General features: G+C 31.0%; 1 protein-coding gene across 1 annotated transcript in view; it reads right to left on the bottom strand.

Annotated features, from left to right (window-relative positions):
• The window catches only part of LOC129918652 (protein gooseberry-neuro), a 48,651-nt gene extending 36,407 nt beyond the window's left edge, over nucleotides 1–12,244 (bottom strand). The window contains exons 1-2 of the mRNA XM_055999279.1: nucleotides 11,909–12,244; nucleotides 11,526–11,839 (exon numbers count right to left, since the gene is read on the bottom strand). Of these exons, the coding sequence (XP_055855254.1) occupies nucleotides 11,526–11,839; nucleotides 11,909–11,972 (378 nt within the window). The 5' untranslated portion in view covers nucleotides 11,973–12,244. The remainder of the gene's footprint in view (nucleotides 1–11,525; nucleotides 11,840–11,908) is intronic.
• Between the last annotated feature and the right edge of the window lie 5,558 nt (nucleotides 12,245–17,802).

Raw genomic sequence — 17,802 nt, 5'->3', positions numbered from 1 at the left:
CGGGGGTGATGAGGTCCACTCCAACCGCAGGGCTGGAAGCAATCCTTAATCTCACTCCCTTAGATCTATTTGTACAAGAATTAGCAGCAAACAGCGCCCTACGACTCAGTCAAACCAACATTTGGAATACTAGTCAAAACGGCCACACTACGATCCTTTCTAACTATGTTGGCAACAACGTAAGTACAGATTACATGACCCCTTACTTAGACTTCAACAAGTCTTTTAATGTCAGTTTCCCAAACAGACAAGATTGGGAAAATAGTGTACCTTTCTCAAATGAGTCGACTATCACCATCTTTACTGATGGTTCGAAAATGAATACTGGGGTTGGTGCAGGTTTTTACTCAGAAAACCTTAACCTTGCCAGTTCTTTCAGGCTCCCCGATCACAGCAGTGTCTTCCAAGCCGAGATATTGGCAGTGAAAAATGCTGCTAAACAAATATCCATGATGGCGATATCACCTGCTGACATCACCTTTTTCATTGATAGCCAAGCGGCAATAAAAGCGATTTCTGCCACCTTAATCAAGTCAAAGCTTGTTTCTTGCTGTCGCGAAGAGCTTAGGGTTCTTGGTATGCAGCATAATGTAAGACTCTGCTGGGTTCCCGGCCACAGTGATGTGTTCGGCAACGAAAAAGCGGATGAGCTTGCAAGGGAGGGCTCAGTTCTTGATCCCTCTCTCATAGACCATAACATCAGAATCCCACAATGTGAAATAAAACGAAATATTGTCAACAATATTTCACAAAAAACAAATGAAAGATGGAACCTCCTAGAATCCTGCGGTCACACCAGGAAACTATGGCCGAACTTCGACGAGAAAAAATCAAACAAGATCTTACTACTTAGTAAACCTTCCTTAAGATCACTAATAGGCATCTTAACGGGACATAACCTACTAGGATACCACAAAAAGAAAATGGGGCTTAGTACGGATGATCTATGCAGAGGCTGCGGCAATGAGGACGAACAGGAAAACACTGTTCACTTCCTCTGTCACTGCCCAGCACTCTGTCGCACTAGGAAAAAATTCTTAGGAAACTACTTCTTTAATGAATTAGAAGAACTTTCGGAACTTTCAGGCAATAGCCTACTGAACTTTGTAAAGTCCTCCAAATGGCTCGAACAACCATAGCATTCATAGGTTATCACTTTTTCAGGAAGTTACAATACTTCAGGGTATCACAAGGGATCTACATTGATCTAAGTGTGACGGTAACAAGATCAACTGTCAGCCCATTTAACCTAACCTAACCTAACCTGTTATAGTGAAGAAATTTTAAAAAGTGGTCTGTATCTGGTGAAACTGCGAGTGTTTCTGTGTGTACATATTCCTCAGCATTAACCTGTGGATGGATGATTTTCAATGTTTATGAAACTTATTATTTCTTTAAAAATACATTTTCGTTGTTTTAAGTCTTACTCTGTAACATCCCATTTAAAAGGATCTTAAAATCCTTTTCTTAATTGAGAACCATATTTGATTTTAAGGCTTTAATGTGTGTTTGGTATGAAAACAATATGAAACAAAGATTGTGATTTTGGATTTTTACGTTAGTATAAGTAGCTTGTTAATAATTAACACACTTTAGAATTTGGTAGGTATGTGAATTCTTTACAAAATAGACTTTAAGGTTAAAAAAAAAAAACATTCACTCAGATTTGGAGTACCATGAGGGCAAACCTATCGACTTGAACTCAACTTATCACTGCACAGCTAATCATAGGACAAGTAATCATGAAAAGCCTATCCAAAGAGAGTTCAACATAAGGAGCATTTCATCAATAGAAACAATTTAAAAAAATATATAAAAACAAAAATCATTTGAGCCTTCAAAAGCCATGAAGGACCATCAAATAATTTGAACTAAAAACTAATTTGTTCCAATCAAACTTGGGATGAACTTTCTTAGGATGGGCTCCCAGTAATATGTTCTGTGGTTTGTTGGGTTCCATCAAAGCTTTTAATCTGCTTATAGAAATTTGAAATATTGAGTGTTGGTAGAAGCGTCATGCTTGTCTCCTGATGGTTATAAGTCTAAGGTCATACTTTCCAAATACAAATTTGTATGGGAAATTTTTAACTCATACATACATTTTTTTTCTCTCGAGTTAAATCATCTATTTTTAAAGTGTTTGTTGATTCTGGTTGGAAAATAGTTCCTTTAAAAGATTACATTCAAAATTTCCCGTTAAAAATTTTTTTTATATTTTATTTCGGTTTTTGAAATTATTAGCTGTTTTCGTTGTTTTTGCTTTCACCTATCAAATAATTTTAAATGCAGTTTTATTGGTTTTTAATTCTTTTCAAATATTGCATTCAAAAATTTTTGTATAAATCAAAAATTTTAATTTTTTTAAAATTTTTTTTGAAATTTTTGACGTTTTTATAATAAATAATTATATTATTCTTTCTTGTTTGCAACTTTTTTGGTGTCATTTTTTAGGTGAATAATTTTTAAACAAAATTCAATAAAAATATTGTAAACATATCTTATGTAGTTCGAGAAAAATAAATTTTAACGTATAAAAACGGCAAAAATTTCAAAAAAAAAATTTAAAAAAATTAAAATTTTTGATTTATACACAAATTTTTGAATGCAATATTTTTTGCTAAATTCCCCTTATTTAGGCCCTAAACTTTCGATCTGGGGGATGTCTCCCCCGAAAACATCACTTTGGGAAATAACGGACACCCTACTACATATATACAGCACTTTTGCTATTTAGCCAAAAATCATATAGTTTACGAGCTAGCTTACAGCTACTTTGTTTACACTTTCCCACAGGATTATGAATCCAAAAAAAAGGAGGTAATTTAAATATAATTTCATATGAGAATATTTTCTTAAGTCATACTATTTAGAGCTCGGTTTTAGAGTATTCGGCTTTGAACAAATTTGTTTCTATTTTTCATTATAAAATTAATATCCTTAAGCTGTGCGGTGTTGTTGAACATTTTTCAATAAATCAGTTTCTTTCTCATATCATGAAAGTTTTTATTAATCCAGTTAAATAAGGGTTTAACCTCGGAATGAATGTTAGTAGAAATTTTTTTTGCTCAATATCTTCCTTTTGCCATTCTATAACATATCTCAAAAGTCTAGAAAAATCTCATGTCCGCTTGTCGCGATTTCAAGGTCATATCGCGAAATGGAGATTTTCAAAATTAGCAAAAATAGGCTATGGTATTATATACACATATGATACATGATTTCAAGGTATTTTTTAATGCTGATTCCAAAAAATCTAAAACTAAGACAATCTGACGTCTCTGGAAAAAGTTATACCTGTTTTTCATCTGTCAACTCATATTATTATAACAGTTGCAAATTTACTGCCGAAAAACCCTTAAAAGTTATGGTAGATGAACCAAATTTTGCATGAAGATTTTAGAATCCATCATTATTAAAAATCAAAACAATCCCTTACAAAAAATATATATACCTACGAAATAATGGTATTTTTTGATGGAGGGGCAGATTTTCTTGGTTTGAAAATAAGGTGCAGATTTTAAAAAATTAATAAGAAAAGTTTAAATTTTTATATGTATACCAACATAAGCGACATGATTTAAAGGTATTTTTTAACACTTATTCCAACAAAACTCACAAACAAGTCAACCTGACCATCCCTGAAAAGTAATGCACCTTATTCATGTTGATCTGACACAAATATCTGAAGTGTAGTTTTCAAAATTTTTTAAAATCTGCACCAAACCAAGAAAATTAGGACTTGCGGACATGAGATTTTTTTAGATTTTTGAGGGTAGTTAAAGAATATCCAAACAAAGATTAAAATGAAAAATTAGCCTATTTGCACTTATTCCTAAGATGAACAAGAATCTTCTTTAGAGCATATCCTAAAATTTGCCCCTCCATCAAAAAATACCATTATTTCGTAGGTATATATATTTTTTGTAAGGGATTGTTTTGATTTTTAATAATGATGGATTCTAAAATCTTCATGCAAAATTTGGTTCATCTACCATAACTTTTAAGGGTTTTTCGGCAGTAAGTTTGCAACTGTTATAATAATATGAGTTGACAGATGAAAAACAGGTATAACTTTTTCCAGAGACGTCAGATTGTCTTAGTTTTAGATTTTTTGGAATCAGCATTAAAAAATACCTTGAAATCATGTATCATATGTGTATATAATACCATAGCCTATTTTTGCTAATTTTGAAAATCTCCATTTCGCGATATGACCTTGAAATCGCGACAAGCGGACATGAGATTTTTCTAGACTTTTGAGATATGTTATAGAATGGCAAAAGGAAGATATTGAGCAAAAAAAATTTCTACTAACATTCATTCCGAGATTTACCCCTTTTTTCTCCTTATTTTACTGTATTATATTAGTGTTAAATAAATTGAAACAACTTGTATGCTCTTCTTCGGTAACAAAAAGCTTAAAAATTGAAATATTAGATACCTGATATCTTCGCTTTCTTTATCATGTAGAAATTTAAGTCATTTTCTTTTGTACTTAGGTGATTTTGATAAACAATTAAGTATTCCTTTGTTTGTTATCTTTATTGAATCAAAAATATAAAATTATTAGAATTTAAAATGGCACTTAATTAGCACAATAATTAAAATACACTTTCTATTTTTAACCAAATTCTTTCTCGTTTTTTTTTTATCTAAGGTGGTCTAACCTTTCTGAAGTCTGTCCACAGTTAATAGAACAATAATTATGCTCATCATTAATTTCGCAACTCAAAATATTTTCATATTTTGTTTTTCTTTTTTTTTCCAAAAATAAAAAATAAACTACGCTTCCCAAAATGGATTAAAGCACGAGTCACGATTGTATACAACGACGTAATCGACGGAATCTTCTACTCAAAAACAATGAAATATACATTTCAACACAATTTCCATTTCCCATTGATGAAAGATGAAATAAAAAGATCAAATTTTATCTATTGGATCGCTGATTTATATCTTTTTCTTTCATGGATGATCTCCCGCCAGAAACATTCAAATTCCTCTTTTTCCGATATTAATACTATAGCGCCCTTTGTTGTGATATCGATATCTATCATCACGCAATCGAAGAGGGAGTTAACCGTGGAGGTGTATCTTTATCTCCTCTCTCTGAACTCATGGATATGATTTAAAATCTTAAAGTCAAATATTATGCTTTGGGGTATTTAAGAGCACTTCATGTCACGATATATCGCAAAATACCCCCTCCTTTCCCCAAGTATCTTTAGTATCAGAATTCTGAACAAGCCACTGATATCGAACAGATGTCCTGTTGCACTAAATTTATCATATAACAATTTTTTCTCTCCTCGTCTCATTTATATCTCAGAGAGATCTCTTATAAAATGAAGCGTGAAACGCACCTGGAGGCATCGCATCGGGTGTATCTAATTGCGGCAAGTAAAAGTAAAAAAAAAAAATGTTTTTTTCCGTCATTCAGGGCTCCGAAGGGGAAGCACAAGTCACAATGTGTAGGTATAAGCATCAAAATCCAAACAGTGTATGACTATGACATAACCGAAAAAATCTTAACTCGGTTACGGTCAATTTTGCTCAAGACAAAGAAGGGCGGCAACATTAACAACAAAAAATAATAGTTGTCCCTTTTTTATTCGTACGAAATAAAAATTACCATCCCTGCCGATATCTTGTATTATAGTTCCTTCCGGATGGTTCACCTTGAAACGAAGAAGATGCGAAAACTAAGAAAGATTTCAAATCGATATGGGTGGCTCAGTTGGAAAAAAGGCTGTTGACAAATTTGCTGTCCATTAACGTTTCATCGGCTTGCGCTTGAGGTGTAAGGAAATCTTAAAAGAACAAGCTATAAACAAAGACAGCGGGTGGGCTCTGGGGCGGTCTGCTAGAACTGGGACATAAATAAGAATCGAATATCGTGTTCCGTGTAGGAAGTGCAACAAATTTATGTGCGGTTTTTGTTTATCTTTTGTGGTTGTCGGAAGCTGGAACATTGAACTGTTGTGAATGTCTTTTGACTGATATTTTGGCTTGAGATCAGCACGTGACTCCTTCTCAAAAGTATACTGCTAAGTTGAATACTTTTTCTAGCTTTGTCATTTGATTGTTGAAGAAAAAAGGAACTCATTCACCTTTATTGCTTCCTGTTGTTAAAAAAAAAATAGGTCAAAAAGGAAAGTGGTACAGAGGCAGAAGAAGCAGGTGTGTCGGAAAATTGTTTCAAAACCGAGCGCAGGAGTCGTACTTTTTTTTTTGTTATTTTTTCAAAGCGTTGATTTCTATCATTTAAGTTGATTTGAAGGTCAAAAATAGTTAGAAAAGCAATCTGAGAACAAAGAGGGAGGTGGTTGTATTTTTTTTGTAAATTCTTTCTTTTTGTTGATAAAAGTGATTTTGATACAAATGTCAATGAACGCAAGCTCGTTGGTTTATGTTAAGATAAGGGAAATCTAAAATTTATTAAACCTCATACAGTAATTTATGAAGGCAGAATAGGTACATAAATCATATTTTTCTTTTTAATTTATTGTGTTTTAGTTTGTTTGTGTGTTGGTCTTTTTTATCTTTAACTTAACCGCTGAAAAAATTAAAACTTGGCTATTATCTAAATAGGTGACACTTCAGAAAAAAAACAATTTTTTTTTTGGAGCAAAATTGATGTTGAGTCGATCAAGAAAACCCAAAACAATTTTATTTGACCCAACTTGCAATTGGAGAATTAAGATAAAACTATCTACGAGTAAATGTATGGGCTCAATATCCCAATGAAAAAATCATTAGAATTGCTAAAAATATACCAGAAAAATTGAGACTTTTTCATTTTTTTTTAGTTTTATAAGTAAAAAGCTCCTAATACTTTCTACGATAGGTTTGTTCATGACATCTTAAGTACATAGAGTATGTTTCTTTTCATAACAATGTCTGGTAGACGAAGTTCTCAAAATCTAAGGACATTAACCTCGTTCAATTTGAATTTCTTTTTCACCAGAAACGTACTTAACATAAATTAGCCCTGTAATTTTAATCTTTCATTCTCATAACCGCCCCAACATCAACATCACCCTGTTTAACATCTTAAAGAAAGGACAACTCCTACAAATTATTTGATCTTGACCTTCACCATAGCATTTTGCTTTATTGACAAAAAATTATGCTAACGCAAAAAAAAAAAAAATTGTGTGTGCGTCTCTATACAAAGAAATTTTCAAGTGTTTGTCTGAAGGCTAAAGTGACACATAAAATGGATTCTTAAATTTTATTTCATAGTGATAACGAAAACAATGTTATCTTAACTTAAGAGAATGTTTACGCCTCTTTTTTATTTCATAAATCATAATGATTCTGTTTTTGTGTAAATGAAGTTTCGAAATATTTAAGATTAAATTTCTATAAAATACATTCTAGGAATATTTTAATTGGAATCAAAAGTGTATCATTCGTTGTTGTTACTTTATTTTTACTATGTGCTGCATTAATGCATATATTTTTCAGCATTAACTGAGCATTAATGGTTTAAAGTATGAAGTTATATACAATAACTTCCTACAAATTCCAATATTAATATAAAGTATGTAACGCTTATGTATGTAAGATAGAATTACTCTTTGTTAATATCAATAAAATTTCTGGATTTGTGTTTAAATATTACACAAATATTCAAAATTCTATATTTATTTCTGTAAATAATAAAAGAAAAATGTGAAAAAAAATTCGCACTTTTTTTCATTAACAAACAATTTTTCTTTTATTATTTACAGAATTTTGGGGTACCTATAGATTTTTGCAAATTTCGTTTGCGAAGTTTGAAGTTAAGTTAAAAAACGTAGATTAAGAGCTCCCGCACACTACAAACTATCTATCGGCTGACAGTTTAGTCGGTATCTTAATCAGTATGAAAATGTATAAAAGTGCGCACACTACAACGATTACACTGGTTTACAAGGGTTTTGTTGACGAAACAAAAATATATTTTTCTGAAGGTTTTCGGTGTGTTGAACTCGAATCAGAAGTCAAAAAAATTAAACACTTCCCGTTTTTGAAATAATACCATTAGAAAATGCAAAAAAACGTTTTTTTTTTGAGTTCTTCGGACCTTATTCTTTTGTATAAGGAAAATTGTTTGAGCATATTTAGTAACGGTTTCTATAAGAACTGTTTTCCATCTTTCGATACTAGTTTAAATCTTTTCAATATCTTTTGTATTGCCCGAGATATTTAGTCGGCTGCCTGTGCGCACACTAGGAGCCCAACCCGACATACTATCGGCCGATAGAAAGTCTGTAGTGTGCGGGGGCCCTAATAAGTAACGTAGAATATTTAACAAGATTAGTCAATATCTTTATCATGTTATTCATTTGGTTATTTGTTGAAAGGTTTTTATATGCTGGGATAATTTTTTGATATACCTAATATAAAATGTTCAACAAACAATTACAAAATCTGTTCATTGAGTTTTTGTATAGGGATTTGGAATTACAGAATTTTGAAAAGCAGAATAATGGATATGCAGAATTTTGAAATACAGAATAATAGAAAACTATGATAATGAAATACAGAATTATGTTCTTACTTACAGAATTTTTTATTCAGATATAGAATTTTGGAACACAAAATAACGACCCGTAATCCGTTTAGAGTGAACGCAATTTTAGAAATTTCTTGCAAGAACCCCTTAAAATAATTAGTCTTTGCTGATTTAAGGCTGTCAAAATTTAGATAACATCAATTCGTACCACCAATTGAATCCATACAAAATATCGATAAATTACAAGTTTTAAAATATCTTGTTTAAAAATTCGTTAAAAAGGTGAAAGTTGATATAGAAAACTGGAATTGCAAATTTCCTTAGAACTACAATAAGTATTAGGTAATATCCGTGATAAAATTTATCTGAGATAAATACTGAGTTAGCAAAAAGTAGAAAATTTTTTTCATTTGAAGTCCAAATTTTTACGAAAATGTAAAATGACTTGAGCGTACTTGACTGACTACCTACTTAAAATATTGCATCAACAATTTGTCATTTACAATCTAACAAAAAACAGTTAAAATTGAACAATTTTTGCTGCACCAACAAAAAAAATATGTAATGCATATTAGTTTGAAATGCGAAAAGTTGGGATTTCAGAATTGAATGTTGAGAAAATTGTTGGTGCAATAGGATCAAAGTGTAGAATGTCTTGTATTAGCCCCTATCGGCTTTATATTTTTTTATTTTAAAACAAGTTTTTGTCTTAATTTCCTTTATTAAAGCACAAATCGAATCGGTCAAGACACACTTATTTTGGAGCGAACTTAATTCGCTTGAGCTCAGCTTACATTTTTTTTTCGGAATATCTACAGCAAAAATTCAAAGTTGAATGAGCACTGCAGAGCTACTATGTAATTTTTTCAATCAATTTTTAGCTTTAAAGCTTTATGAAATTGGTGTTTTCAAGAATTTGTCCGTTTAGATTAATTTCTAGAATATTCGAAAAACAAATAATCATTTTTATCAAAAAACAACACCGACTTCCATTGATCAAAACTGGGTTTTATGGTTTTTCTAACAGTTTCTATGGCATTAACTAAACGAAATAGGACTACACCAGGCACCAGCTTTCCAATACAGAAAGAATTATCAATTTTGGTTCACTTAGTCCAAAGTTATGAGGTAACAAACATAAAAAAAAAATACAGATGAATTATTGAATACCTCCTCCTTTTTGGAAGTCGGTAAAAAATTGAGTGATAGTATAACAACGCAACGCTCGACTTTTGGGTTGATTTGATCTTTCAATCTTTACATATTAGGCACTCAAAGCCCTCCGAAATGAAACAAAATAGGACATTTCTTTTCTTGACGGTTTTTTTTTTTTGACTACTAATAAACATTGTTTCTCAAATTCTACTGTTTTCAAATCAGATACGTATTTCTGTGTGAAACATTGTTCAAAGATTTGTACCAAATTTCAAGTGAAAATATGTAAAGCTTCTCCATATTGAACTGCGTTCTGTTTTTAAAAGGCGTGTACAGAGATTCACTATTAGGACGCCATTTTGAAATTTTCTCATTACATATTTACATACCTAACTTATAAGTAGGTACTTATGAGAAATGTCAAAAAAATACCCAAATTTTTAAGCTTTTGGTAAATTTTGGTCTTAAAGTTTTTAAAAACGACTTGAAGCTATTAAAATTTCAAATAATTTCAGCCTTAGAATGTCTCTGTAGATTAACTGTTTACAAAATTACATATCGTCGTTGTAGTAGTAAAAATACCTCGTAGCCCCAAAAAGTCGATTTTTCAGAAGAGGCCAAAAACAAAGTTTGAAATGTACATATGAGGATCAATACAAATGATCTAGTTTTGACTAAGCCAAGCTCTGAAAATATCGATTTTAGACAAACAGGGTCTTTTCTATTGCATCCGGATTTTTTCGAACAATATAATTGCATCATTAGTCCAAAATCGGATTTTCGGGGCTACGAGGTATTAGAACTACAGCGACGATATGTTTATCAAATATCAAATGATGAAGTTGAAAATATAAAAATATCTCGAAGTTGAAACTAAGTTTTTTGAAACAAGTCTTTTAGATATACAGAATTGACAAGACTACCTACTGTCCTGGAGTATTAGTTCACCAGCGAATATAAGATTAGGTATTTTTTTTTTTTGTTTAACTTAAAAGAATTGAAAACAAAGGTAGCGTAAAAAATTTAGTCTATTTTGTAAACTACTTTTTTAAGATTGTTATTTTGTACATGCAAAGTTGGATGCACACATGCAACAGTTTAATGTATAAAAGCTTGGGTTCATAGTTAATTTCACATTGAGTACGATCTTTGAGAATATAGCCATCGAATTCAACTCAAAACCTATGAATCAAGGTGCAAAAATAAATTCTCTAAAACCACTAGATAAGGTGTCAAAAATGATATTTTCAAACAAAAAATATAAAAGCAGATAAGCCTTAAAAGGCGATACCTAATCCACTTGAATATGATTTAATTAAATTAGTTATAGAATTTTCTAATAAACTGCCGGCAATAATAAAATCTTTGAAATAAAAACAAAAAATGTTTGCGCCATAAATCATTTCACTCTCATCTCGATGATAACAAAGTCAAATTAATTTCTTGTCGTCAGTTTCATTAAATTTACAAAAGCTTTCAACTATGGTGTCTGTCATAATCAATACAGTCGCAAAGTTGTGAACATTATAATTAGTCTTTTCTGTTGTATATATTTAAATGTAAAACAGATTATAAGCGAAGCCATGCCATAAAGATGATAGATAAAAGTGACAAACTTAAAAATCTATTAAAAAAGATTTATGTTTATTTAAAAGATGAGATTCCAAAAGCTGGAACTGATTATTATAGAACTCAAATTCTCCACTTTGAAACCAAATATGTAGAACATTTTAGGTTTTATGTTTTCGAGGGAGAAAACAAAGCCATAAAAGATTGCACAAGATTGCTTTGATTTTTAACAAATTTAGTGGAGTCTTGAGATTTAAAAAAAAAAAAACAAATTCAGCCTACCTAAGGTCTTACCTACCTTAATTAATTTCTCACGTATCTCCCAACTAAATATTCCCGGATTCGCTTTCCGCAATTCCTCAATTCTAACTTCAATTTCTGGCGATGTTACCTTTGGCTTGGAGCCTCCAATTACACCTGGCCTAATTGATCCAGTCTCTTGATAGCGATTTAATATTTTCGATACACATCCATGAGATACTCTCAATTGACGGCTTATCACACACGGTCTTATTCCAGATGCAGCCATTTCGACAATTTTCAAACGAATATGATTTGGCAGGGGGCGACCATTGATGAATACACCACCAAGTTGATTGACACGACCTTGTCCTGTCAAAAAATATGGGAACAAATTTTAGTAAAGGGAAGCTTTAAGGAAGGGGTGAGGTAAATTCATACCTTGAAATGGGTATCCAGCAAAAATTGGTCGCATGTTAAGTGAATTGGCACTAGTCATATCCATGTTGAAGATAGATTATCTATCTTTTAGATACTTTTTTGAAAAATAGTTTATTTTTTTACAATCACCGAAATTGAAAACTTGACGAATATGATTTCCCGACGCAAAAACAACACATTATCTTCTCAAAAGCACTTTGAAAGCTCCTCGATAGATTCACTCACTTTGATGTTAGATACTTTTTTCTCCCCACAATAAGCCCCAAGTATCTGTATCTTTTAGATAACAAAAGTATCTATCTATAAAACGATCGACAAAATCGACAAAAACGAAAAACGCTCGAAATATTATGAAAACAATGCGCGAGAATAAATTAAACGCGCAACAGCAGCATGCTGCGATCGATGACTACATCATCGTATCGTCGTCAACATCGCGCACCACACGAATCTATCAGATAGAAAAGTATCTGTGTGCGCGCCATTTGGGGCGGTTAAATCACATCAAAAACAAATCTTATCCCGAAAATGCTATGAGTTAAAAAGAGAGAACCAGATTAATCGACGGTCTCGCGATATGGCAACAATCAAAGCCCGCTGTTTAGTTGATATCAAAAATGGTTATCGAGGAGCGGTAGAAAGCCCCGCCTCTATATGATTTGTTTGTTTCGCTCGTTGTGGGGTCTTTGTGTGAATGCTATAGTCGACTTGCTCGCGTTAAAAGGGTCTCGCTTGAAAGATTCTGATTGGTGGTTGCCAGTGTTGCGATCTCGTTTGTGAAACGGGAGAAATGTGTGAAAACCGGGAATGCAGCTGCTGCTGCTAGCTCATCCCTTGTCACCCTCTGTTCATATAGGGGGATAAAACATGGGATGAAATTAATTGTGACGCTAAATTAAACCGTGAAGGCTGTCATGGAATTAAAAATGGCACCCACGGAAGGATGTTTAATGAAGAAGGGAAAATGAATAAAAGGATGTGTGATATGAAGGTAGGTCTTCCGACGATATGTTCCTTCCGTTTGAAGATACATTGTATTTTTTTCAGATTTGAAAAAAAGGATGTCATCGATGGAATGATTCATAATATCGATTGATATCCTCACAGTAATTGTTTGGTTGAAGGATCATTCTGATTGATGATTCGTTACACTATAGGATTTCCTTTACTTTCCTGCTTATCCATGTTGGAAAAAGGACTATTGGCTTCTTGTAGGTAAGAACTGCCAAAAGTGTTATCGAAAAAAAGTCTTTATGTTAATTCAAAGTGATGACGAAATATGAGCATGACCATGAACCACACCTGGACTTAGAAATTAACCGTGAAGTTTTCGGCTCAAGGATATACGATATTTCGGAAGTAAGTACCAATACAAGCTGTTGAATTGTAGTATCCTTATCCTTATAGGAAGTCTCTCAAATAGACGTGAAAAATTTAATTGGATTATGGATTTGTTTTTTTTAAATTTTGAATGCTGCTTCTGAAGATTCGATGCAGTATTTTATTTATATCGTCGAACAAAAAAAAAAGTTGTTAAAAAAGGACCACACTGCCAGGATTGTAGATAAAATATCTTTAAATAGCTAAATGGTTGTTTAAAATATGTGTTTTTGTTTTTAGTTGCGGTGCGGTGGTGTATTATACAGCTTGAGTGATTTTTAATTAAAGTTAAACTGTTGATGGTTTTTTCGGGTTTTCATGAGCGTGGACATTTTGTAAATGGTTTGACGTTTTTCAAATTGAAAAGGAAGTTGGAATTTTGTTTAGTTTTTTTTTATTGCTTGGTGGAGTCAAATTTCTTCAAGTTCATTTCTAGGGTTAAATGTTTTGGATGGTGGGAAATTGAAAATTAGGGAAAATGTTAATTTTTTTTTATTGGAATTAAAATGCATGGTGCATGAAAAAAGGAAATCGATGTGCTCAATTTGAAGGACACAAACCTTATGTAGAGGTACCTATGTTATGTTTTTTTGTCATACAAAGAAGGAAAATTAATCTGTTGCAATGACAATCAGTTATTTACATCGATGTAGATATGCTTTGAATTCACATTGCACTGTGGGGCCAATGTATAAGATAAACGTCATTTCTTATATCTCGCGTTAAAATTTATGAATTCAGTGGTAACTTCATGAAAAAGTACACATTTGTAATTAATTATCCACGATTTAACTTTGGAAATACAGAAATAAGCATAAAGCAGAAAGAATAAAGTTTACTTTTTTGAAAGAAAAGAGCTGAACAGCGAACTTTATTTTTTCTAATCCTTTTCATTCCTCATTTAAAAGAACACAAAAAGACATTTATATGAAATATAAATGATGTCCATAATGATGCAAAGGATAATAAATAAGAAAACTATGTTGGTACAATGCAATATTGTAAGGCATGATATATGGAAACACAATTTTGAACAGCAAACGTCTTGATCTGAAATACGTTGCGACACAAGTTTAAGAATTTTCTTGCATTTCGAAGCCAATATCTTTTGACCAAAGTCTCGAAATTGGTTTTGATTTAAATATATAAGTTCATAATCAATCACCCGGTATAAAAGTCTATTTTTTCTTATTTATAAAAAAAAAAAATAAAAATCCATCGAATTAAAATCCATCAAAAGAAAAGGTTTTTTTTAACCTCTATTCATAACTGAAAACTAAAATTCTGTTTGAGTTCTGGTTATTGAGATATTTCTAACCAAACATTTATTATTCATTCTTTTTCTTACATTCCCAAGACGATATAATTTGACTTAAGTGTCGAAATTGATTTTGAATTGAAAATATGATTTAATAATCAGCAGACCTACATATTCAGGCAAACAAAATTAAAGTTTTAATTTTCTTTTGATTTTCGAAAATTAAAAACAAAAATTTTGAAATGGCCACCAAATCCATGGAATGAGATATCAAAGAAAAGGTCTCTTTAAGCTCTATTCAGAAGTTTCATGGACGTCTGGTTGATGATATATTTCCAATAAACCATATTTTTACTTCCTTTTTCTTACAAGTCGATGTCGATATCTTTTTACCGAAGTCCCGAAATTGGTTTTGAATTAAAGATATGAGTTCAAGTGACCTCAAGCGAAACGCTTTATAAATTTGGAGTTGAGATAACTTGAACTTTAAAATTGAATTATATTCAATCGCTCCACTTAAAATAAAAATAATTTTAATATTTTTGCTATTTTTTCTTCGTTATTAAAGATATGAGTTTATAATCAACTGACCTTTCAGGTTAAAAAATTACAATTCTTATTAGGTATTATTATTTTTTTTTATTTTCGAATAATCTTCGAAAAAATAAAAAAAAAAAACAAATTGCCAAAACATACGATACAAGTAATCGGTTTTGAATTAATATTAATACAAAAATATCATCTCATTTGCAAAATTACACAAAAAAATTCTAATCGAAATCCTTAGAGCTGATAAAATATAATCTTTTTTATATAACTGAACGAAATTAAAATGGGACCACATTGCAGCCACCAGCTTTCCAATACAAAAAGAATTATCAAAATTGGTTCACTCAGTCCTAAGTTATGAGGTAACAAACATAAAAAAAAAAAAAAATATAGGCGAATTGAATACCTCCTCCTTTTTGGAAGTCGGTAAAAATGCCCGACTGGGTCACACGAACTTGCTCTTGGAGTTCAAGTTGCTTAATTTTTTAAGACTTTTTATATAGATATAACGGAAATGAAGATATATATAAAAAAATATATATAAAAATTAAAAACACAAAATTTGTTTTTCAAAGCAATAAAACAGTAAACAAGTAGGCAGTTTTATTTCATATATATTTAGATGCATTTTTAGAAAAAAAATTTTTAAAATCGTTAGAGCCGTTTTTTAAAAAACTAATTTTTTATAAATAATTTTTTGCAAAAAAAGTTTTAAAATAAAATTGGTATTCCATTTTGTATACATCACTAATCAGTAGGTATATAAAACTAAAATTTCAAAAAATTTCAACATCACGTTTTCGAAAAATTGAATTTAAAAAAAAATAAAATAAAAGTACATTTTATGTCAAAGCTTTTTTGGAAAAATATTTTGAATTAGTTATAATTTGATTATTTAAGGAATTTCATAAGAAATGCAAAAATACCTAGCTATGTAATTTTGTTTTTTATAATTTCTCATGCCATATTTCCGCTACCAGCATTTTTTGAGAAAAACTTAAAACGCAATTATGCTAGATTTACGTACAATATTACGTGTGTTAAAATTAATCAAAATTGTAAGAGTCGTTTTGGAAAAAAAAAGGGATTAAAAAAAAAATTTCATATTTTTACTATCCGTATTTTTTGAAAAAAACTAAAAATGCAGTTTTGTTAGATTAACGTACAGTATTACGTGTGTCAAATTTAATCAAAATCGTTAGAGCAGTTTTCGAGAAAATCGCAATACCTCGAAATATTTGTATGGGAGGTATATGTTCTAAGCGAGATATTAAAAAACAAAAAAAAAAAACCAACCTTGGAAATTACGAAAAAATCATCTGTACCAAATTTCAAGAAAATCCGTCTACCCGTTTAGGCTGCAGCTTCATGTACAGCTTTTTGTGACGACTCACCGACGCACAGACCGACGGACGTCATGACCAAAACCACTTTTTTGGAATTCTCCATCATCGTAATGGTAGTTTTGATTAAAACCTGGAATTTTTTTTTTCACGAAACCAATACTTGCCCTATACTACAGGAAATAGGGAGCTGAAAATGGGTCATCTGAGAATTTTTGGAAAGGATTTGAATTTGATATTTAATATTTAATATAAAGAGGCGTATTAAGACGAACTTAAAAATATATTTTTTCTTGTCTCAAAAACGTGTGGTTTGGCCGCCATTTTGAAAAATGCGTTTTTGTGATTTTCTCGGCTCCTGTTTATCGTAGAATGGATTTTTTTGTTTTGTTTTGTAGAAGAACGTATTCTTAAATTTTTTTATTGAATCATTTTTTTTTTGTAAAGTTTCTCTATAAAAAGTTATTGACGAAAACATGTAAAATTTTCGGTGATGATCATGATTTTTACACTTTTCTTCAGTTTAGGTTCATCTAAGGGAAATAGTTCTCATAATAACATTGAAACAACTCTAAATTTCCTACATTTTGGTACATTAAGTTTTCTTGTATGTCCAAAACTATTTCAGTTATAACCTGACGAAATCAATATTTTGGTTGGCTACAATGAAATTCTGTTGAAAAAAATTAAACTTTTTTTTCTTGCCGAAGACCCAAAATATACTTTTCTGAATGTTTTTGGGGTGCTGATTTTGAATCCGAAGTCAGAAAAAATTTATTTGCCTTAGTTTTTGAAATATTACCGTTATAAAACGCAAAAAAAACGTTATTTTTATAGTTTTTGAGGTTGAGCTATAATGTGTAGCAATTTATTTCAGAATTATTTGTAATTATGTCTAAGAGAACTGCTATTTTTCTTCCAAAAACTGTTGAAATCTTTCCAATATCTCTTTTATTGACGAAAAAATCTTAAGTTTAAGCTTACCTATAAGATAAATTTGAGTTAGTCTTTGGCTTTTATAACGGTAATATTTCAAAAACAAAGGCAAATAAATTTTTTCTGACTTCGGATTCAAAATCAGCACCCCAAAAACATTCAGAAAAGTATATTTTGGTTCCTCGGCAAGAAAAAAAAGTTTAATTTTTTTCAACAGAATTTCATTGTAGCCAACCAAAATATTGATTTCGTCAGGTTATAACTGAAATAGTTTTGGACATACAAGAAAACTTAATGTACCAAAATGTAGGAAATTTAGAGTTGTATCAATGTTATTATAAGAACTATTTCGGTTAGATGAACCTAAACTGAATAGAAGTGTAAAAACCACGATCATCACCGAACATTTTACATGTTTTCGTCAATAA

Source organism: Episyrphus balteatus, chromosome 4, assembly GCF_945859705.1.
Source record: "Episyrphus balteatus chromosome 4, idEpiBalt1.1, whole genome shotgun sequence".
NCBI classification, from domain to species: Eukaryota; Metazoa; Arthropoda; class Insecta; order Diptera; family Syrphidae; genus Episyrphus; species Episyrphus balteatus.
This window is presented reverse-complemented; position numbering and strand designations above follow the sequence as displayed.